The sequence below is a fragment of the Akebia trifoliata genome, chromosome 8, assembly GCF_017979445.1.
Source record: "Akebia trifoliata isolate Shusen 1 chromosome 8, ASM1797944v1, whole genome shotgun sequence".
Lineage (NCBI taxonomy): Eukaryota > Viridiplantae > Streptophyta > Magnoliopsida > Ranunculales > Lardizabalaceae > Akebia > Akebia trifoliata.
Window position 1 is genome coordinate 16,669,102 of NC_141382.1, and position 23,004 is coordinate 16,692,105.

The 23,004-nt window shown below is 35.4% G+C and overlaps 3 protein-coding genes across 4 annotated transcripts; 2 read left to right on the plus strand and 1 right to left on the minus strand.

Annotated features, from left to right (window-relative positions):
* Positions 1-537: 537 nt before the first annotated feature.
* On the plus strand, positions 538-10,876 carry LOC147396305 (uncharacterized). Of its 2 annotated transcripts, none has more exons than XM_086450022.1 (7): positions 538-836; positions 1,073-1,253; positions 3,078-3,151; positions 5,564-5,713; positions 5,868-6,153; positions 9,272-9,505; positions 10,211-10,876. In XM_086450022.1, the coding sequence occupies exons 2-7, from the start codon at positions 1,107-1,109 to the stop codon at positions 10,577-10,579; spliced, it is 1,260 nt and encodes a 419-aa protein (XP_086306148.1). In that variant the 5' UTR covers positions 538-836; positions 1,073-1,106; the 3' UTR covers positions 10,580-10,876. The 2 variants fall into 2 exon arrangements, with proteins under 2 accessions (XP_086306148.1, XP_086306147.1); XM_086450021.1 differs by having other exon boundaries at positions 539-840.
* A 312-nt stretch (positions 10,877-11,188) lies between these two features.
* On the minus strand, positions 11,189-12,175 carry LOC147396306 (Tetratricopeptide repeat (TPR)-like superfamily protein). The gene has a single exon (XM_086450084.1). It carries the CDS (start codon positions 12,173-12,175, stop codon positions 11,189-11,191), a length of 987 nt encoding a protein of 328 aa, XP_086306210.1.
* A 9,130-nt stretch (positions 12,176-21,305) lies between these two features.
* SYP111 (syntaxin of plants 111) lies at positions 21,306-22,678 on the plus strand. The gene is made up of 2 exons (XM_086449060.1): positions 21,306-21,464; positions 21,566-22,678. The coding sequence occupies exon 2, from the start codon at positions 21,589-21,591 to the stop codon at positions 22,525-22,527; it is 939 nt and encodes a 312-aa protein (XP_086305186.1). The 5' UTR covers positions 21,306-21,464; positions 21,566-21,588; the 3' UTR covers positions 22,528-22,678.
* The last annotated feature ends 326 nt before the right edge of the window (positions 22,679-23,004 follow it).

The following is a 23,004-nucleotide window of genomic DNA, read 5'->3' on the forward strand; positions in this document are numbered from 1 at the left end:
TTTTATTTTCAACAACCAAATGAAAGAAAGGGAGAATAACAGGGAAGAGACAAATACAATGTGCTTTTTGTTATCGTTCTCCAGTAACATTTACTAGAGATTGATGTGTTGGAGAGAACAGCCCAAACAAGTTTAATTAATTTCTTTGAAAAAGGGAGGGTGAAATAGGTAGGAAGAAGGTAATCTTTTTACGTTATGAAAAATTTTAAAAATTTTGCGGGCACTAAAAATTCATGGGGTGCCTTTAACACGAGCCTTCATGAAAATATAGGAGTATTCTTATTTCTTAATGGGTATTAAATTATCAATCAAGATGGTTTGATACAACCGTTTAATCAAATCTAGTACGATAGTCATTAAAAAAAAATCTCTACTAAAAGCATGGTTTCAAAAATAGTCCAATTGACTATAATCTTTAATGATTGATTCATAGTTATTGATTTGAACGCATAAGTTACTGATATTGAATTCTAACTTATATATATGCAGGGCACAATTGATTGAGTGTGCTACAATCCATGTTTCGGTGGTGGGGTATAAAGATTAGCTTAGGAAAATACTTTAAAAGAAGGATACTAATTTTTTACTAATAGCCCAATGTTGCGGTAGGCATCACATTAGCATCAAGAAATGCCCCCAACCCAGCTGGACCATTTTGATTCATCGCTGGACTGAACAGCAACGAAAACAGAGAAGGAAAGAAGGGGAGGGACGAATATAGATAGATAGATATATACAGCTCAGCGGTGAGCGAGACGCGGAGCCGCCAACGTCCCAAGTCCCCAACCTTTTTCCTTTTCTGCGGAGTGGGGGCTAAGAGCGAGAGCAGAAGATCCGTAAGTATGTCTCTTCTCTTACCCAATTCTCAACAAAGGCAAAAGGGTTTTCCTTTTCCAACACCTCTCTCTCTCTCTCTCTCTCTCTTTATGATTTTATGAATCCAATATGACAATTCTTAAGAAGCATACTGAATTGTAGTACAAATTTAATCTCGTAATACAATATTTCGAACTTAATCCATTATTATTTATTACTTGGATTTAGAAAGGAATTTTTATAATTTTAATTTCAGGAAGGACTAAGGAGTTGAGTTGGGTGTATTGGATATGGCCCCAATTCACTTCATCATCATAGCATTCCCTTGTATGATTGGAGCCATTGTTTTGGCAATATTTCACATCTATAAACATCTCTTGAACTACACAGAGCCTACTTATCAGCGTTACATAGTTCGCATCATCTTTATGGTTCCTGTAAGTTTTTTTTTTTTTTTTTCTTTCTACTCCTACATTCAGATTATTGCTATTTGGTATTAATGATAAATTATATTCATTTGTGTTTTTTAAGATTACAACAAATAATTGTGACCCCTTTCTTTTTGAACTTAATCCTAGAAATATTAGTGATCCCATTCCTTCCATATAGTTCTAAAATGAAGAACGAATATAATTATTGTTGAGATTATTTATTTATTTCCTTTTCCCATAAAAAAAAAATCAAATTTAGGCTAGCCCTCTTTTAAGGAGGTTCATGTTTGCACTTTGCTTCTTGAATAGTTGGGTTCAGGATACTCATTTATAATCACAAGTGTATGCAAAAGCAATGTAAGAAGGAAAGAAAGCGATTCTCGTAATTACAATTTGAATCTCCTTGATGATGTGAGACATTTTGAGCCAGGGAAGTTCAGAGGTCAAGGGGCTTACAGTCATATTGACAAGTCGTACATTTAGATTAAGAATTTGTGATGGAATCAAACAAGTTTTTCCATACTTGTTTCTTTTTTTCTGATTTATGTCTTTTGCTAGTTGGTACAAAAATGATTATTGTGAGATTCTCAAGGACCTTAATAGTTTGGTTAGAAACTAAATCTTGTTTTGGTTCTGAAAAAAGGAAAAGAAAATGAATATTACTTGAAGTAGAGGAATAGCACATATGCTTTGATAGGTTCACTGATTCTTGTATAAGTTAAGTACCACTAAATATAGTTTTGTTATATGGTGCTTTGTCGCCTATATATATATATGTATATATAAAGTAAACCATCAGCTTGATAGGTATAAAAATTTTATTGAATAAGAAGAAATTAAAAGGAAACAGCCAAGGTGGCCACCATACAGAGCTCATCTCACAACAAAATAAAGCGAAAAAAAAAAGTACAATCCACTTATACATTGCAAACAATATACCACTTAAAAATGAAGAACACATTCTGAACAGTTGGAAGAGAGAACATACTTGGTGGAATCATGAAAGGAATCTCTTGTTTATGTGATTCTGTCTTCTAATCTTATCTTTCTCTACAAACTGTTGCCTCTTTATCTTTGATGTGTACCCAAGGATTTTTTTTATTTTTATTTTTGATAAGTATAAAATTCATGATTGAATAGAAAGCACAGAATGTCCAGGAAGACTATTTAAAGATATAGAGAAAAGTGAGAGAGAGAGAAGAGAGAGAGAGAGAGAGAGAGAGAGAGAGAGAGAGAGAGAGAGAGAGAGAGAGAGAGAGAGAGAGAGAGAGAGAGAGAGAGAGAGGAAAACTTTTTATGGTAGATATCTCGTTCATGGAGGAAAGTTCCTTATATGCATTTCATTTGTGATGGGCTCTTGCTTATGTAGAGGGACTAAATGCTTTTTTGTTTTAAAGAAATTCAATAAATGCTAGATATCTTGATTACCTTTTGTACAAAAAGACATAAGTGTTGAGGGAATTTTTGAAAATCCAGAGTAGTGGATAATACTAACATCTCCATGAGGTCTTGAACATTAACATTCCCCTATATATAACTAACTTTTGTGTAACATTGGCAATGGGCTATACCTTGTATATAGAAGAAAGTTCCATATATGCATTTGTTTGTGTTAGAGTCTAAACATATTTTTTAAACCTTTTTGAAACAATGGCAACATGCTATGGAAAGTGCATTCTTCATTGTATGGAAATCAGATATGGTTATTTTTGTTTTTATTTTTTACTTTTATTTAAATATTATGCTATTTTTTTCTTTTCCTAGCACTGCCAAGGCAAGAAAGAATCTGTTTTCCTTAAGATGGTTCTTAAATCTTAATTCTTTTGACAGGTTTACACTCTGATGTCTTTCTTATCACTCGTCTTAAATGATAGCTCAATCTATTTTAATTCCATTCGGGAAGTGTAAGTATATCTTTCATCTCATTGAATGGATAATAAAGTTCCAAAAAATATGTGTTGTAAATTACTTATAATTCCATATATGTTCTTGAAGTTCATTTCTCCTTCTCGTGTGCCTACCTGATAAATTCTTTCCTTACGAAAGTAACTCGATTATAACCGATTTCATAGAGATTACCGTGGCCAGGTAATGGTTTTTAAAACAGGTTACTCAATTCGGACGAGACCAGCAACTTCAGCACTTCAGGCCCCTATCAGGGGACCTATGTTTGTGTGGTATCGCCAATTGAGAATGCACAGTTTTTTGGCTTCTGAACACTCTCATTGTTTAGAAATGCCCATCCACTACAACAGCTTATGGGATTGTTTGGCTGACCTCTCATTAATGGGGACTATTTGACATGCCTCCCTCAATTTAAAAAAAATGTTGAGTTGCCTCCTTTAACCTTTATCTTGGATTATTCTAGAAACAAAATTGCCCTTGGTGATCCCTTTATTTTTACCTTTAAACTTCTCTCATTTGTCAACTACCAACAACATCACCGCCAGAGAAAGACTCATGGTCTGAGATTATCTTTTGTGTTTTCTACCATGAATTTGCCTATATTGCCTATAGAACAGTGAGGACTACAATGCTGCTGCCAATGTGTGGATGAATTTTCAGTGTTGTTCCTCATGGTTTTGTACCTAGGTTGTAGGCAAATATTAGAGGCTGTATGTGGTTGACCTATGACTGATCTATAAGTTAATGTGTGAATCGTTCCAGAAGGAAACTTCTTAAGGCAGTATTAATATAAAAAATGAGTTACCTATCACTTTAGACATCAAGCTTCATGTTAGGAAGTGGAGAATTTTTGCATCGGTTTCCAACTTTATATAATATTCCTTTGTCTGAAGGAGGAGAGGACAATAAAGATTGATGGTCAGGAAATGCCCTGCAGTGACGATTTCGTCATGTAGGATGGAGAGATTGATGAGGATGTTGTCCATATAATTAGAGCTAGATGGTTAAAGTGGAGGTGTGCTTTTGGAGTGTCAAATTAGAAGAAAAATTTTATAGGACGATAGCAAGACCTACTATGCATTGTGGAGCTGATGTTTTTTTTTTTTTTTAAATATAAGGGATTTTATTAAAAACTGAAAAAAAAAAAGAAAAAAGAAAAGAGGCTGAGGTAGTCCCCAATATTGGATAAGAAACCAAAGAGAAGAGAAAAGAAAGACAAACAAAAGGCCTGAGGCTAAGCTTAAGATACCTTGAGCCCAGCTGCTAAATACAGAAAGAATCCCATCTAAATACAAAGTCCGTAAATGAAGCACCCTCAAAATCCTTGGTTAATTTACTCCAAGAATAAAGCAGCCCCAAAATTTCTAGAATTACCGCAAGGGGAAGATTCTCCTTTCTTTCCCTGAACACCCTTTTATTGTGGAGCTGAATTTTGCATGATCAATAAGTAAAATACTAATAGATTTGAGTGTCACAAAGATGTGGATGCTAGGGTGGATGGCTGAACAGACCCCAATTAGAAGGAACATGCAAGTTGAAGATTCTAAAAGAATGAAAAGAGGACCTTGAAGGACATGGATTGACATAATAGAGAGAATATGAATACACTTGCAATAACAAGTAGCTGGGTTTAGAAAAAAATGGAGAAGTAGGATTTATTCAGCCGACCACAAATTTGGGAATAAGGCTCCTATGATGATGATGATGCTGATCATTTAAGATGTATTTGTGGGGGAAAATGTGCTCTTGAATTAATCTCTCTAATGTGTTTCCAAATCCAAATGAGTTGCAATAACTTCACATGCATTAGGAATTAACTGAATTTAAAAGTCTTGTTAATAAGCTTAGTTGGAAAGTTAATGCAACAGGTTGACTCAACTGATGTTTGGCAGCATGCTTTGCAAGTTGAGTCAGTTCTTTGGATTGTTACTTACTTATTTTGGCTCACTTAGCTATTATTTTAGAGATACTGTGTTAAAAGTAAAAAGGGAAGCTAAAGTGCTTATGGTTTACAAGGCATCGCAATAGATATGCTTCTTAACTAATGATTCAATTTGATCGTTGGTACTTTTGTAAGTGTGGCCATAGAAAATCTCACGATCTTCACAAACATCCCTAAAGTTATCCTCAAGAAAGATTGCCTCATTTTTGCTACCTTCGAATTTATTTTTTCAATTTTATTAAAATTTACTTTTTTTTTTCCTTTTCAAATTCTATGTCAGAGAGTATTATTTTTCATTGAGATTATCAGAGCTTGTATAAATTTAGCTATATGTACATATTTTATTAAGGTAATTTCTGGTAAGACTTCATGAATTACTGGCCATAGTTTCGTTGAAGAATCGTAGCCTTGTAACATGAATTTTCTTTGCACAGTCTATTAGATGCTAATGGTCCTTGGACTATCTCAGGTATGAAGCTTGGGTCATTTATAATTTCCTGTCACTGTGCCTTGCATGGGTGGGTGGTCCAGGTGCTGTTGTATTAAGTTTAAGTGGTCAGGTTCTGAAACCATCATGGTGTCTGATGACGTGTTGCTTCCCTCCTATACCTTTGGATGGGTGAGTTGGATCAATTGTTCATTCCTAGCCACTGTTTTGATGCAGCTCATTCCTCTTTTATATGCAAGAAATTTGGTTGTTATGGTCTTTTATGGTAGTATCTTCTTAATCTTGGAAGAATATTACTTCTTATGATTGGTGAAAATCTGTGCAGACGTTTCATAAGGAGATGCAAGCAAGGTGTTTTGCAATTTGTGATCCTGAAACCCATCTTAGTTGCAGTTACATTCATACTATATGCCAAAGGCAAATATGAAGATGGAAACTTTAGTGCGAAGCAAGCGTATCTATACGTCACTATCATTTATACTATTTCATATACAACTGCACTCTATGCCTTGGCCCTGTTCTATGTGGCATGCAGAGATTTGCTTCGGCCATTTAATCCTGTTCCAAAGTTCATTATGATCAAATCCATTGTATTCCTAACATATTGGCAGGTAAAATCCTATTTCTTGAAGTCACATTTTTTTTCTTTCTAAAAGATGATTTTTTACATTGAACTGGTTCTTTTCATTATCTTGTTCTATTTATATCTCATTAGCACAATGCTTTCATGGGGCCCATGCATGAATAAGAGATGGTTAACTAAAATCTATATAATAAGATACAATTGTGGGTCCCACTTAGCTGCAGTTTTGTGGGGGGGTAAACATCCTCTTCAGCTATTGTTTTGTAGTGGGGTCCACACTACCTACTTTATTGTCTTTTCTTTTCACCCTTTTAACTTTATTGTCTTTCCTCTCCTCACCTACCTTTTCAATAATATCCCTCAAATTTTATTATCTTTCTTTTTTTAACACCCTTTTCAATAATATCCCTCAAATTTTATTATCTTTCTTTTTTTAACCCCCTTTTCAATAAAAATAATATCTCAATAACTTTATTATCTTCCCTATTTTACCCCTTGAACCCCAAAGAGGATTCCCGTGCCCCTTTACCCCATTTCTTAATAATATCTCTCCAACTTTATTATTTTTTCTCTTTTACCCCCTAATCCCAAAGATTTTAATAATACCCCTCAAACTTTATTATTTTTCCCTTTTTACCCCCCTCAACCCTAAAGTGGGACGGGTGAACTCTAGTATTACTATTACATATGCTTAGAAGGATTATTTTCAAGGTGCTGACAAACAGATTGAAAGAAGTTTTGAAGAATTTAATTGGTCATGAACAAAGTGCGTTCCTCAGGGGTAGACAAATTATGGATGGTGTGTTAATGGCTAATGAATGTCTAGATTCTAGGATTAAGGATAAGAAGGTGGGGCTCATAGGAAAAATCGATATGCAAAAAGCTTACGATCATGTGAGTTGGGATTTTTTTGAGTATATGTTAGGTAGGATGGGCTTTGGTGACAAGTGGATTGGGTGGGTGATGAAGTGTGTTAATTTTATTTTTTTTCCTATTTTAGTTAATGGGAGTCCGGCAGGGTATTTTAGGAGCTCCAGGGGTTTGAGACAGGGTGATCCGTTATCCCCATTTTTATTCCTTATAATGACAGAGGCTTTTGGAAAATTATTCAGGAGGGGGGTTGAGATAGGAAGGTTATCCGGTTTTAGAGTTAAAAGTGAGGGTCCGTTGATTTCGCACTTGCAGTTCGCAGATGACACTATAGTGTTCTTAGATCCTTCTAGAGAACAAGTAAGAGTTCTTCGGGTTTTATTGTGCTGTTTTGTAGCAATTTCAGGACTTCATGTCAACTTGCAGAAAAGTAAGTTGTTTGGGGTTGGTGAGGTTGTTAACCTTCCAGTCTTAGCAGCTACTTTGGGGTGCAGCAGTGATACGCTTCCTTCTTCCTATTTAGGTTTACCTTTAGGAGCTCCGTATTGTAGTAAAAACATTTGGGAGGGAGTGATCGAAAAAATGGAAAAGAAATTGAGTACTTGGAAGGCAAAGTATCTCTCCAAAGGGGGTAAGGTTACATTGATCAAAAGTACTTTAACGAGTATTCCGATTTACTTTTTATCCCTTTTTTCGTTGCCTAAATCGGTGGAAGTTAAGATTGAAAAACTCATGAAGAATTTTCTGTGGAATGGTAATAACGGTGGTAGAAAGTATCATTTGGTGAATTGGAAAATGGTTTGCACCCCAAAGAAGAATGGAGGCTTGGGGATTAGAGGGCTAAGAATAACAAATAAAGCTCTCTTGGGCAAGTGGCTTTGACGGTTCAGGGAAGAAAGAGATAACTTGTGGAGGAAGGTGGTTCGGGCTAAATACAGAGAGAAGAGGTTTGGTTGGTATAGTAAGGAGGCTAGAGGAACTTATGGGTGTAGTGTGTGGAAAGGTATTATGAAGGGTGTTGATAAGTTTGATAGGGAGATTAGATTTAAAGTTGGATTGGGAGACAAGGTTAGATTTTGGGAGGATCTTTGGTGTGGAACTTCATCTCTGTCTACCCAATTTCCATCTTTGTACGTTTGCTCTTTGAAAAAAATAACTCAGTACAGCAGTGTCTGATTCGAGACGGGAACACGAATTCTTGGGATCTGGGATTTAGGAGGAATTTCAATGATTGGGAATTGACGGAGGTCACATCTCTTCTAGCTCTCCTTAATTCGATTCAATTCAGAGAGAATGAGCAGGACAGAAGAGAATGGTTCAAGGCTAAGGATAAGAAATTTTCTGTTAAGTCTTTCTATGATTGTTTGCTTCCGTTGCATGAGGTATCTTTTTCTCCATCTATCATTTGGTCAACTCTTGTTCCTTTTAAGGTGTCTTTCTTTTTATGGCTTGCCTCTTTGGGTAGAATCTTAACTTTTGATAATTTGATCTATCGGGGGTGGATTACCCCAAACTTCTGCCATCTTTGTTTGAGGGATGGGGAGTCAACCAACCACATTCTTATTCATTGTTCTTTCGCCCGTATTATTTGGATGTTCTTCTTATCTCGTTTCCAGGTGGATTGGGTTCTTCCATTTTCTATCTTTGGGCTTTTAGAGGGTTTGAGTTTCAATATCTTTTTTGCTAGAAAGAAGCATCTTTGGACTATCCTTCCATTCGCTATTGCTTGAGGTCTTTGGAAAGAGTGTAACAACAGAGTGTTCCATAGCAAGGAGAGCTTGTCTCATACGGTGATTTTAGAGATTCTGGGATTTCTTTTCTTCTAGATGATTAAAGATTTTGAGGGATTGAGTTTCCAAGATTTTATTTTTAATTGGGATATGGTTTGTGAACCATAGCCTCCCGTCGGGCGTGTTTTTTTGTTTTTTGTTTTTTGTTTTTTGTATTTTCTTTTTCTTGTTTTTATGGTTCTATTGTTTGGGGGATATCTCAGCCTCCTCTTATCCTTTTTCTTTCATTAATAAAATTTATATTTATCAAAAAAAAATATGCTTAGAAGGAAGTTGTTGGGTGGGTTTAATGAGGACCAGACAATGTGTATATTTAACAGATTTGGTGGATTTATAATACCAATCAGAAGTCTGCTAGGTGTTGAAGGAACAGTCTGAATTTTGTGAGAATCTCCTTCTATGATAAATAGTATTTTGTATTTCGAGTGATGATTGGTGTTCATGTTCCTTCTTTAGAAATCAAGCTTATCCTTCTTTCTTTTTCAGGGTGTGTTGGTTTTTCTTGCTGCAAAGTCTGAATTTATGAAGAATGCAGAGGAAGCTGCTGAATTTCAAAATTTTATAATATGTGTCGAGATGCTTATTGCAGCTGTGGGTCATCTTTATGCATTCCCATACAAAGAGTATGCGGGTGCAAATGTTGGTACTGCTGGTGATTTGACAGGAAGCGTTGCACATGCTTTGAAGTTCAGTGACTTCTATCATGACACAGTTCATCAGGTCAGTTTCACATCCCACCACTACATTCTTATCTCATATTTTGCCTACAGGTACTTGTACAACCTTGCTCTGTATTTTAGAGAGAATCTTTTGCCACACCAACTTTTGCTGAATGCCACCCTAATTCATATGTAAATCACCAAAGAATTAGCAAACATCTTGGGTTGGCATTAGAAAGAGTTGGTGTGGCAATAGAGGCTCTCTTATTTATGATGCTCTATCTGAGATGAACATGTCTAAATGTTGGACAGTCAAGAATCATCATGTTAATAAATTGAGTATAGCAGAGATGGATCAATATAAGGACTAGGAAAGATAAAATTAGAAATGAAAACATTCGGGAAAATATAGGATTAGCTCAAATAGGCGATAAACCAAGAGAGAGCTGACTGATATGGTTTGAACATGTTCAATGAAGACCGATTACGGCCCCAGTTAGAAGAAATATTCAAATTGAAGATCCTAAAAGAGTGAGAGGAAGACCATAAAGAATATGAATGGAGATTGTTAAAGAAAATGTTAACTTACTTTTAATAACAAAAGAATTGGCTGTGGACAGAGTGGAATGGAGGAATGGGTTTTGTTTAGCCGACCCTGACCCCAAATCTTTGGGATAAGGGGACAAAGAAGTGAACTGGACAGAAGAGAATGAATTCAGTTTCACATTATTGTTGTTGAAAATGTTTTTTTGTTTTGTTCTTACAGTTTGCTCCTACTTATCACGAATATGTACTTTACAACCAAAGTGAGGGTGATGAGGCGACAAAGAAGTATCGGTCACGCACCTTTGTGCCAATTGGCCAGGAGATGGATACTGCAAGAAGAAACAACAAACACGTGTTTGGGAACAAAATCGAGGATATACAGCTATCTAGTCTTTCCTCATCTGGCACTAGCACTCCAAAGAACCTGAACACAGTACATGATTCCACGGATCACGAGGCAATGAAATCTTCTGTTCTTATGGATAGCTCAACTTCTTCTGTGCAGCCATGCGACCTTTCAATTATTGACCTGGATTTGTCTGGTTACCCTGCCGAGGTTCCCGCTGCAGGTGACCCTTGTACTAGCTGACAGAGAATGAAGGAATTACTAGCAGACAAATAGATCAGAAGATGGTATTGGTGGTCCTCCACGTTTAGTAAAGTCTTGTATTTCAAGTTGCAGAAGCTTGTCTCACCTATTTGGGGTGCTGAAATTCATTTACTAGTCAGTTTCAAAGTAGTGTTGAAGCCCTCAATTTATTCTATGAGGAAGGGCATGTACATGTAGGCATTAGGCTTCATATTTTTTTCAGTTCTCTTTACCAGTTTACAATGTATCCAGTTTTCGTTGTTTTTGCAAGGTTTATTTTGATGTATGTGTCATGGATGTAAGACTTAGCCAACTTTCAAAGTTCTATGCATGCCCGTTTTGATCTGAAATCACTCTACTGAACATGAAATTAAAGATTTTAATCCCATTTTGCACAAATGGGATATGATGCGTATATTTGGATGAATTTAAACAATCAGACACTCCTGGCCTTCTTGAAACATATGAGCGGACTTGGTATTGGTTCCTGTTAACATACATGTGAATGGTCAACTTTTGTTAACTACACACTCTATGGTCCGTCTTGTTCAGACATATAGCTTACATTACAGAAACTTTGACGCGCGCACACACACACACACACATATTTCAGCGACTCCCACAAGCTATCCTTACTTCATTGAGAACTGATTCTTGGGGTTGAATGCCTGCGGCCTTCATCTGATAAAGAAACTTGATGGCTTCATTGTAGAATCCATGTCGTGTGTAACCAGCAAGCATGGCATTCCAACACACAGCATTATATCTCTTGTCACAGATCATCTCAAACACCCTTCTTGCATCGTTCAGAAGACTACATTTCCCATACATGTCAACCAAACTGCTCTGAACGTAAAGATCTGTTTCGATCCCAAGCTTGATGGCAGTGGCATGGATCTGCCTACCACACCATCCCTTGTCTCTCATCCCCCCACATGCCCTGATAGCACTAGAAAATGTAAAATTATTTTTCTTTGTCCCCACTCTCCCCATCGCCTTGAAGATCTCAAGAACCTCATGGAAGTGCTCTTCCCTACAGTAAACCACCATCATGGCAGTCCAAATTGCAGTATCACGATGGCACGTTTGATCGAAGACACATCGCGCACTTTGCAAACACCTGAATTTCCCATAGAAGTTGATGAACAAGCTTCTGAGAAACAAATTCTGATGCTCCATCTTTAGTACCCATCCATGAATTTGCTTCCCCAATTCAAAGTTGCTCGTGTGGATACATGCCTTGAGAACGCAGATGATGATCAGATTGGTGAACTCCAATCCGTTTTGTCGCATTTGATGGAACAAGTTGAGTGCTTGTTTATGGTCACCATAGTCGGCGTGAGCAGCAATCATAGTCGTCCAAGAAACTGAGTCTTTAATGGCTATTTTCTCAAAGAGTTGGCGGGCAGCATCCAGACGATCACAAGAAGCATACATGAGCAGCAAGCGGTTAAGTAAGTGTAAGGAGGGAGTGTGGGCAGTGTTGTTGATGTGTGCATGCACCTCAGCACCCCTCAATGTGTCTTTTGAGTGGGTACATTCTTTAAGTAGGGAAGCATAGATATCTGACGGTATGGAGAGTTGAAGACTATCCATCAGGCGTAAAATGTCTGTTGTGGTGGTGATTGTGGTAGTATTTCTCCTTTTCTTGGGCTGAATTGATTTAATCTTGATTTTGCGTGAGAAGGGGGGGCTTTTGGGCTTTGGGGGGCATTGTAACAGTGGAGCTGTTGTTGTTGCCTTGTCATGTAGGCTGCTGCATCTACACTTGGATTGTCCAGAAACTACTTTTGAAGAAGGTGGCGAGATGATCATATTTATACCCCCAACCCCACATCCAATTCCAACAGCTTATTCTCTCAGCCTAAAATACCATACTACTGAAGTCTCTTTGTGTTCTAGCAATAATACTACTTGAAGAATTTACCAAAAAAGAAACCCTTATATGAACATCATTGCTGGTGGAACAATTTGTTGAAAATATTAAATTGCAAGTTATTCCATCTTTCAAAATAAGGTTATTTATTTATAGTCATGGCGTACTTAGTTATAATACATGTGGGTTTGTGGTGATGACACATGTCAAAATAAAAACTTCTCTTTCATTAATTTTCCTTGCTGTCTATAGAATGTTGTTAGGTCACATGCGTCGTTGATGAGTATGTGAGGGCTTGGAACTTTGGAGTCCTTTCTTCCTCCAACTTCAAGAGTGGCACAACCTGATTAATATTTGTCCCTTGAGATAAAAGGATCCAGGAAATGTTGCTCTGCTCGAGGGTATCCCGTCCTCCACTGTATCGGATTTGGGACATCTTTCTTTTTCTCCCAGAACCACCAATGCCAAAGCTAAAAGCCAACTCTATTTCGTCCAATTTGATTGAGAGTCTGAAATTGAAATAGCCCGTCTGGGTCAAACTTTTGAAGGACCCATAATGTTACACGTTTTTCCAACTTAATCTTAAATTTATATCCGTACCCTTCCACGTTTTTGGTGAATATTTGAGTTCCCCTCTTGTTTTCTCCAATATAAAATTTAAGAGAAAAACCACTGTATGAACTATGAACAATAATGAATGGGTTACAAAGATTTTTCTGTGGACAATGCTATATGATACAATCGTCAAGAGAGACAATACTCTTGGAATACAATAAGAATATCTTCATTGAAAAAAGTGGATTCCAATCAACTAAACAACAGAATCTTACTTGACCCTTGAGCTTATGGATTAGGACCTTCACAAACCCAAAAAAGATCCGATGAAATTGACGCGAACTATGCTTGAAAATGACAAGAATAGGGTTGATTTTCTTCTCCTCCTTTTAGTGTAGGTGCTGTGAAGAGATAGTATTCTAGAAGCATGAAAAAACCCAAAACAAAAACCTTCTTAATTGCTTGTACATTGGAGAGAGCAAGGTGACTGGAAAACCGTCCTTTTCCACGAGTTTCAAGTAATTCTAAAGAGAATGATTATAGCAGTAGAAGAGAATATCCAGAACTTGCAGGTTAGATCAGACTCTAAGGTGGCAATCGAATGCATTAAGGGGAAGTAAGGTATACCATGGAGGGAAGAGAGGTTGGTCAAAGCCATAAGAGCTAAAGCTTCGTCCTTTTATCAAATCGGGTTCAGCTTCTGTTTTAGAGAATGCAACCAAGCGACGGACTTTTTAGCCTCCATCCTTCCCAATACAGGCAAAACTCTTTTTGAGAATGGGGATTTCCCAACTAGTCTTAGGGACATTGTTTGTAAGGATGCCTCCGGGCATAGATATGACAGAATGTAGCTTGTTTTTCTTTGGTTGGGGGTCTGCCTAACCCCCCATTAATCTTCAAAAAAAAAAAAAGAAGGTGAATGGGAGCATTAACTACCCACGACCAACCCCACTACACAAGAAGACTAATCCTTTTGCCTTCTCTAAACTTGAAAGACCCACCTCATAATGAGGAGGGATAACCCAACAACTGAGACATCCATACGTTAGCTCAGTCAACTCATTGAGAAGATTCGGCCTGAGTAATGTGTGACATGATCCAAAGTACTCGGTTGAACGTAACAGAGTGGTTAATTTAACAAAAAAAATCTACGAAAATATCAAGAGAATCAAAATGAATCTTAACCAGAAATGTTCTAAGGTCATTATTGTAGATACCGGAGGTTTAAGGGGTTTGACCTCATCTATGTGAGTTTGGAGTCGCCACCATTCAAAAAGTTTAAGGTGTGAATAGGCACTATAAAAATGAGTTTTGAAATTTTATTTTTCAAGAAATAAGTTACTTAAATTTGATCTTCACCTAGTGGGAAAGGGTAAGGAGATTTAGTTGTGACACATGACAGGTTCTAGGCATCTTGTTTCACCTAACAAGTTGGTGGTTACCAAATATTCGTCAAGATTGAAGTATGAAACTATTATTTATTTATTTATTTTTATTTTTTTGTAGTTTTTGAAAATAGAGGAGATGGTAGAGAAGTTAAGAATTAAACAAAGTATAATTGGATATTTAAATTTGCAAAAGGATCAATGAGCAAGCTAAAGAAAGAAAGAAAGTTGTGCTAGTTGGAATTTTTTATGAGCTTGAGATTTTGATGGAAATCTAAGAAGATTTCACCTCTTTGAACCTCAAGCATGATGCATATGAATTTTGTACTCTCTTTGGAGTGCATTTTTGTTGGTGGAACTCTAAAGACATGTCTATAAGTTGGACAAATTCCTTTGGGAGTTTATACCTTATATATGGAAAGGTGTCTACTAAGGATTGTTTTTGTTCGTTTAAATGATTGAAATATAAATCTAAAAAGATCTACAATTTTGACTCATAGTCTTTTTAAAATAAAAATAAAGTAGTGTCCTATAGTGCATGAATGCTTTATTTCATAGAAGAACTTATTGAATGGATTTAGAAAAATGAGATTGCTTCACATTGTGAAGACTTACTTCCTCATCCTTAAGCTATTAGAAAACAACAAACTAACTACGAATCTTAGAAGTACTTGGAAATAAAATGGAATTGAAACAACTACTACTTGAAATTAAATGTCCTCTAAGGAGTTTATTATGAATTTAGAAAAAAGAGATTGATTCACATAGTAAAGACTTACTCTTTCCTCTTTGTGCCATTTGAAAGTAAAAAAAAGAAACTAAATTACATTGCTAAAAATTAAAAGTACTTAAAAAAAAAAGGATGAGATAGAAATGGGATTTGAGAGAGATTATTACATAAAAATAACAAAATAAATAATGCACCCCATGTTAGTCTTATTTTCTTCTTCTTTTTTCCTATTTTTCTTGTTCTACGCTTCTAGGATGAATGAGAAAATAAATTGACAAAATTTTGACTTTAAAAAGGTTTTCAAAAAAGGAATTTGATAGAATTTTGGGACTTCAAACTTGCCTCTCTCTATTTTCCTTAGATTAGTCTTTATGTATAGGCTCTAGGGAGACCCTTGATGACATAATTGTTTTATTTTCTTGATTTCCAAATAGTCCTAAAAATGCCTCAATGAATAACTTTCAATATCCTCCGTCAACTTGTTTTTAATTGTCTTTACACCTCTTTGAGTTTTACCAATCATGGTCATCAAAAGGTAGGAGTGTCAAAGCACTTAAAGTTCTAGAGAATTCTAATTGAGGGATATAAGTTTTAAAATTCCTTAAATTTGATCAAACTCTAGAGAATCTAGTAGCAATGACATATAATTTATTATAAGAATTTTGAACTTTTAGGACAATTGCAATAGCTAAGCTCCTAACAACTTAAGGGTAGAAGTGTAGAAGGTCCAGAAGTTCTAAAAATTTCTTGTGAGTGGACAAAATAGTCAATGTCCCTTGAACTTAGTCAATATACAAAGAATTTAAAAGATTAGATTTTGAATTAATGATGAAAATGATAGATTTAAGGGTCAATCTACCTTAATTGTATCTTAATAGAATGAGGACAATAAGGTAATTGACTATTTGTGAGGATCAAGAGTCAAGATTAGAAAAACTAGGCCATTCCTATAAAATTAAGGTTGTCAAAGTAGTGAATGCTTAATGCATGGGCAAATTTGAAATTTTATTTGATTTTCTTAAGGAATAAGCCATTAAGAGAGGGGTTTAAGAAGTAATTTATTAGTAATGCCTTTTTATCATCGCTATCTTAGTAGGGCTAGTCAGAATGTTTTTTATTACAAAAACTCACTCTCCTAATCAAATCACTATTGACTCTAAGGTCTTTAGTTGCTAATTAATTTTAATTAATTAATTTAGATTATTTTGAGTAAATTAATTAATTTCTTAATAGGCACGGAATTGGTGATGAAATCCAATCCTTATCTTTTTGTGTGCCTTCCCCATAAGGTTGCCATTTTACTAATAATGATCTGTCTGATTATGTAAAAAAATAAACAAACAAAGACAACACAGTAACCCATTTGCAGTAGATTCTTGGTTACAAAATATACTTACCCCTTATTTAACTACGGGGGATGATCGATCTGATCCAACTTGGGCCACTGACACCAAACTTGGTGTATGAACCCAACGGGCCACAACGATATCATCCACCAATCCCCCTTCAATACTTCTATTACAAATTGAGCCTTCCCGATTAAAATTAAATTAAATATAGAAATGAGAGTTGTAGATTTGGAACCTACTACATAATTTTTAAAATAAAAATAAAACTAAAAATTAAAAACTAAATCTAACTAAACTAAATTAATCTAAACTGGATCTTGGAAAAATCTCTCTTTCTTTTCTTTTCTGCTCCACCTTAAAGGTCTGTTGCCTACGAAGAGAAAAAAATAAAAAAACAACCAAAATAAAGAAAAAGGAAAAAAAAATCATTATTTCTTCAATCCGCAAAATTAGTTATGCCAATTCCTTGACAACGGCACCAATTTGGTTGTGCTCCTATATGATTTTCTATAAAAAAAAATAGAACAAATAATTAGAAACCTTATTTTGGAAAGTAGGACCGATCCACATAGATTGGGGACTAGTCATCCAAATTAAAGAAAATCAGAGGAAAAAAATTTAAAACTAATTTTAGGCAAGAAATTATGTAACTAAAACTAAATTAAAAGCTAAGAAAAATCAACGATTAAAGAAGTCTAAGAAAACTGAATCCACAAAAAACAATCCAATTAAAATCTTAATTTCTAATTTCAAGTTATTTTAAGATAATACAAATCAAAATCTAGCAAAAGTTCATTGATTAAGAAGATTTGGCGATAAAAATAAACTTGATTTTTAATTAATAATTGCCCAAGATCTCATTCCCTTCAGAGGTGTGATCGGCCCAATGATCTACCATAAGGAATCTTATCCCAATAATGAAAGATAAGGAGAGATCCCTAAATTTATGTTGAAGAACCAATATTGGTTTGAAAAGAAACCTATTCTAACATGCAAGAACATTCAAGATCTACAAAGAAAAAAAAAATCATGACTAAATTTATTTTAGCTTCAACAATCTCCTTGGATTGAAGATTAGCTAAGAATCATTGCAACGATCATAAAAGAAAAATTGAATAAAATAAACTTATCTTTATTGATCTTGAAGTATTCTTGATAATAATCCACTTCGTCTTTTCTAATTTATAGTAAAAAATTAAAACATAAAATTACTAAAGAGGGAGAGGAAGAAGGATCAAAGAGAAAGAAAAAAATTAAGGACTTTAGGTCTTTTTATAAAAGAAATTGGAGTTATTTTGACAACACAGTTTCACTCATAGAGCATTTGAATTACACCTGATTCATGAAATCCACTTTTGTTCTCTCTCAATTAGTTTTCTAACTCATTCGACCTTGCCCTAATCCAAGATTTGAGTTAGATTCTATATCTAGAATGGAGAAACGTGATAGATTATGAGTCTCTGACTTATCCTTAATTTTTGGCCCATAAAAGTCTAAATTGGCCCTTTGTTGTCCTCTATATTAATTTTTCAACACATCTTGCCTTGCCTTAATTCGATTAGTGAGTCCAAAATTATGAGCAAAATGACATGATGTGGTAGATTAGAATTCAAGAAAATTTTTATTTTGTCAATCTTTTTATGGATCTAGGACAATCAGATCTCTTTGACCGTGATTTGATCTTGAATTTGACTTTAGTAGTTTTCCCACTTTTGATTTGTACACTTCGTCTGATTTATTTAAAAAGGTAAAAATCATGGGCCTTGTCTCGATAGTTTGCACCCAAATCTTCCACTATCAACAATAATGGATTACACCAAAGTTCTCTCTAAATCAATCTAGAGGCTTACAAGATTACAATCAACATTAAGAATACCTATTCTTGGCTCGACAATACAATAAACATCATTTAATAAAGATGGATTTCACAAAAATATAAAGGAAAAAGTTTAAATCTCACCAAGAGAATCTCTCAATAGAGATGAAGAGATAAACTAATCTGAAAAAAATCATCCGGTAAAGTTGTAGAGACTGTTGCAAGAATTTTCCACTTCAAATTTGAGCCAAATCGGATAAAGTTTGCCTTTTAATCTTTTTATCTTAACTCTCCGAAAACCCACTCCTTTTTTTTTTCTCTTCTCTCTACCTTGTTATTTTCTTTTCTCCCCATATGACCCCAAAAGTAGTAGCAACTATAAAACTAGCTGCTGCCACCTTTTTAGAAAAAAAAAAAAAAATTATATGGACTTTTGCCCTTATTTCCTTTGGGTGGCCCACATGAGGTGGACCTAACCCAACAGTTATTTAGTGAAATTTCTTGTGAGTGTAAAAGAGTGAAGATGTTAGGTGAAATTTTTACTAAGCAAAGAAGCAAAAATATGCTCATATGTAAGGTTAACCAATCTTGGTTTAACTAACCATAGGGCAAGAAATGATCAATTGAGCCAACAAGTGGCTTAGGAGTTCATAGGAGGCTGCCAAATGCCCTAAGGATAGTCCAACATGACACACAAAGAAGTGATGTATCAAGGTGGTGTTTAGTTGCCTTGACCAAGGTCAACCCATTAGATTAGGTTAACTAACCTAGATTAGTTTATTAACCCTAGTTGTAGGTTAGTTAATTGTTGACTTTAGGTTGTGGAGTCCATCTCCTTTTAAAATAAATCAATTTTTTATTCCTTGACTTGGGTCAATCCTGGTTGACATGGGTGACTTTTTTTTAATAAAAAATATGGGTCCGAGATCCTTAACCGGGCTTGTTCATAAATAACTTTCCGAGATCTATTTAATGGCATTAGTCATTTTTCGAAATTCTGACTCCTTACATCCCTTGTCCTTACACGTAGTCTCACAGTTACAGTTTTCCCGCTAATGTCCAAAGGTGCTGTATTTGATCAACTTTTGGTAATTCTGATGTTCATCCAATTTTATTTACTTAAATTTTTTCAAATCCTCTAACCTCATGTGTCCCGTCGGAAAGTCTACTTGAGATTTGTGGTGACTCAGACGGGTTGTCACAATTTAATTAATTGGTTAATTAATTTTGAGATATTTTTCTAATAATTTTTAGAGAATTCAGGTTAATTATGATGTCTTCACTATATACGGAGAGCTGGGGCTGGGGTTTGTTTACAAGGATCATAATAGAGATTGGTGGAGGCTTTAAGCTTGTAGATAAGCTACTTTGCTACTAAATGGGGTGAAGTGATCTAATACCCTATCTAATTTAGTTTATTATGACTAGCAATGAAGTGAAGGTATAATTTGTTAATTTGTTAAAGACTATCAATACCTGCACCTTCGTGATCTTTGTACCCTCTTTTTTCCACTTGAAAAAGAAAAAGAGAGGAAAAATTACTTATGATCCTAGTGGAGGGATTTTTTCCTAAATAGTCCCTGAATTTTGGACGGTCTCCTAATTGTACATTTAATAAATTCTTCTTTTCTTAATAGTCTATGGACCTCATCTCACGTGTATAATGTCTTTGAAATATCTAAATTATTCTTTTCTCATTTTCTTCACATAGTTAGGATTTTCCAATGTCGAGTATGGTCATTTCCGACTATCTTTGATCATGAATGGCGAATGGAGAATGATATTCTCTTAATTTTGAACATTTAGAAGTGTTTTTATTTATTTATTTATTTCGACATTTCATTAAAAAAAAAAAAAAAAAGAATGAAATTGAGATTCTAATTGTTTTGATGAATATATTGTAATTTTTTATTTGTAACTATGACTAATGCATTTTAGATATTTTAGGCAGATTTACTCAATATCGAACTAAAAGAAAATGGAAAAAAAAAAAAAAAAATCTAATTCACATTTACAATGCCGAGTTCACCAATTTTTATTGTCTATTTCAACATTTTTATTGTAGAACTTATCACTTAATAGGATTGTCATTGGATTGGGTCCAGATTGAATTGGAGTTGATTTGGTATTTGATCCAATAAGGATGGGATCAAATCCGAGACTGATCCGATAAGTATTGAATCGAGTTTTTATTTTTATTTTTAAGAACTCAATATTAAGATTCAGATCCGATTCATTAACAATCGGGTTTCGATCGGACTAAATCTGATTTTATATAAAAAATCTAAATAAACCCCATACATCTCAACAAAAATATAACATAATTTATATATTTTCTAACATATAATCGGATCGGGTCCTTATTAAATCGAGACATGGTTGATCCAAATCTAATCCAATAAGATATCAGATCGGATCCTTATCGAAATTCAAACCATTAATCCAAACTTGAAGTTATTGGATCAGAATGGATTGAATTTTGGGTTTAATCCAATCTATTGATAGTCCTACCACTTAGTGTCGAGTTCACCACTTTTATTGTGTAGTTTAATATTTAATTATTTACTGTCGAATTCACTATTTATGTTGAGTTCACCACTTTTTAGTGTGTAGTTCAATATTTAATTACTATTGATTTTGAAATGTTTGGAAATTAAAATAAACAGTATATTAGAATCAGAATTTTCGCAAAAGTTGTGCACGATTGAGGAAAAATCTCTTTTTATTTTAACTGGGGTGTAATAAGTAAAAGTTAGGGTGTCAACAGCAGCTCTCTTTTCCTTTTGGGGCAAATTTTCGTTGTGACAACCGTGCGGCAGCCAAACGTTTGGAAGCCAGGGTATGTTGACCGTTGATAGATAAGCGGAATGTAACGGCTACATTTTAAAAAAAAAAAAAAAAAAAAAATTCAAGATTTATTCAAACTAGCCGTTGGAAACAAGCAACGGCTATTTGTTTTGTGAATTGTGGGACCTCTTTTGTCTAAATCATTGGAGACGAGAATTGAGAAGAGCCTTTTTATTATATGTTCGTTGCGGTATTCTTCCCTCTCATTTGATCTATACCTATTCAGACAAGTGTTTCAAGTGAAGTGCGCAGAGTCCGATAGAAGAATAACTTTGTTCTATTCAATCGAAGGCTGAGCTGCGACTCTCTCATTCCGATCTTTAAAGGGTATACATAAATTCTGCATTTTTCTTAGTTTTCCCTTGCAAGGGCTTTTTAATTAGGGTAGGATTTGTTGTTAACAGATAGCTAATTATTATTCTCTATAGGGTTCTGTTTGAAAGAAGCCAAGATGAATGATTTAATGACCAAGTCCTTCACTAGCTATGTGGATCTTAAGAAAGAAGCCATGAAAGATCTCGAAGCTGGTCCCAACTATGACATGGAGATGACTTCCACCCATATGGACCCTAACCTCGTCCAGTTCTTAGAGGAGGCGGAAAAGGTGAAAGAAGAGATTGGGTCCATCCGAGACTTATTGGGGAAGTTACAGGAGTCCAACGAGGAGAGCAAATCCTTGCACAAACCTGAGACCCTCAAAGCTCTGCGCAACAGAATCAACACAGACATTGTAATTGTGCTGAAAAAGGCCCAAATCATCAAGTCTCACATCGAGCAAATGGATCGGGCTAATGAAACTAATCGGAGGCTTTCGGGCTATAAAGCAGGGACACCAATTGATCGGGCAAGGACATCGGTCACTAATGGATTGCGAAAGAAGCTAAAGGAGCTAATGATGGATTTTCAAATACTGAGGCAGAAGATGATGGCTGAGTATAGGGAAATGGTGGGGAGGCGCTACTTCACTGTGACTGGAGAGTATCCAGAGGAGGAGGTGATCGAGAAGATTGTATCCAATGGAGAAGGTGGAGGAGAGGATTTCTTGCAGAGAGCAATACAAGAGCATGGAAAGGGGAAGGTGATTGAGACGGTGGTGGAGATACAGGACAGGCACGCAGCTGCAAAGGAGATTGAGAAGAGTTTGTTGGAGTTGCATCAGATATTCTTGGACATGGCTGTAATGGTTGAAGCACAAGGGGAGCAGATGGACGACATTGAACATCACGTGTTCAATGCGGCCCATTATGTCAAGGATGGCACCAAGAACCTTAGGACAGCAAAGGATTACCAGAGGAAGAGCAGAAAGTGGATGTGTTTTGGGTTGATTCTGCTCCTCATCCTCATCCTTGTCATCGTTATCCCCATCGCTACCAGCTTCAGTGGATCCTAGACTCTATAGATTCGAAGGTAGTAAAGAAGTAGTAGTAGCAACTAGAAAAAGGAGATTGTGCCAATTTCCCTTCTTTCTCATTCCTTGAGTGTTTGCGGAAAACATGAAATATTTTATATGTTTGGGAGCTTTTATTATGTATGAAATTGTGTTTGAGATAGATCAAATCAAGATAATAAATGCTTTTTTATTACGTATGAAAATTTTTATGGGGTAAAGAATCATTAGAATTTGGAAATTACTCAAATCAGAGCTTTGTAGGTGAAATTATTGCTTGTTGTGACACTTTCCTTTGGAACTCTCTAACTTTTTACACATTGAGAAGCCCCAATGATCCAAAAATTGGGTAATGTAAGACCCTGATTTCATAAAATCCAGAATTGTATTAAACTTCTTCTGAAGCAGAAAAGCTATGGCAAGACTGTCGAAAATGCTATTTCTTTCCAAGTTGGCCATTAATCGTCCTTTCCATCAGAA

Bases quoted from the DNA above. Each gene is read 5' to 3' on its own strand.
- LOC147396306 (XM_086450084.1), bottom strand. From the start codon at position 12,175: ATGGATAGTCTTCAACTCTCCATACCGTCAGATATCTATGCTTCCCTA.
- SYP111 (XM_086449060.1), top strand. From the start codon at position 21,589: ATGAATGATTTAATGACCAAGTCCTTCACTAGCTATGTGGATCTTAAG.
- LOC147396305 (XM_086450022.1), top strand. From the start codon at position 1,107: ATGGCCCCAATTCACTTCATCATCATAGCATTCCCTTGTATGATTGGA. The intron at 5,714-5,867 runs GTGAGTTGGATC...AAATCTGTGCAG, and splicing joins CCTCCTATACCTTTGGATGG to ACGTTTCATAAGGAGATGCA. The intron at 9,506-10,210 runs GTCAGTTTCACA...TTGTTCTTACAG, and splicing joins ATCATGACACAGTTCATCAG to TTTGCTCCTACTTATCACGA.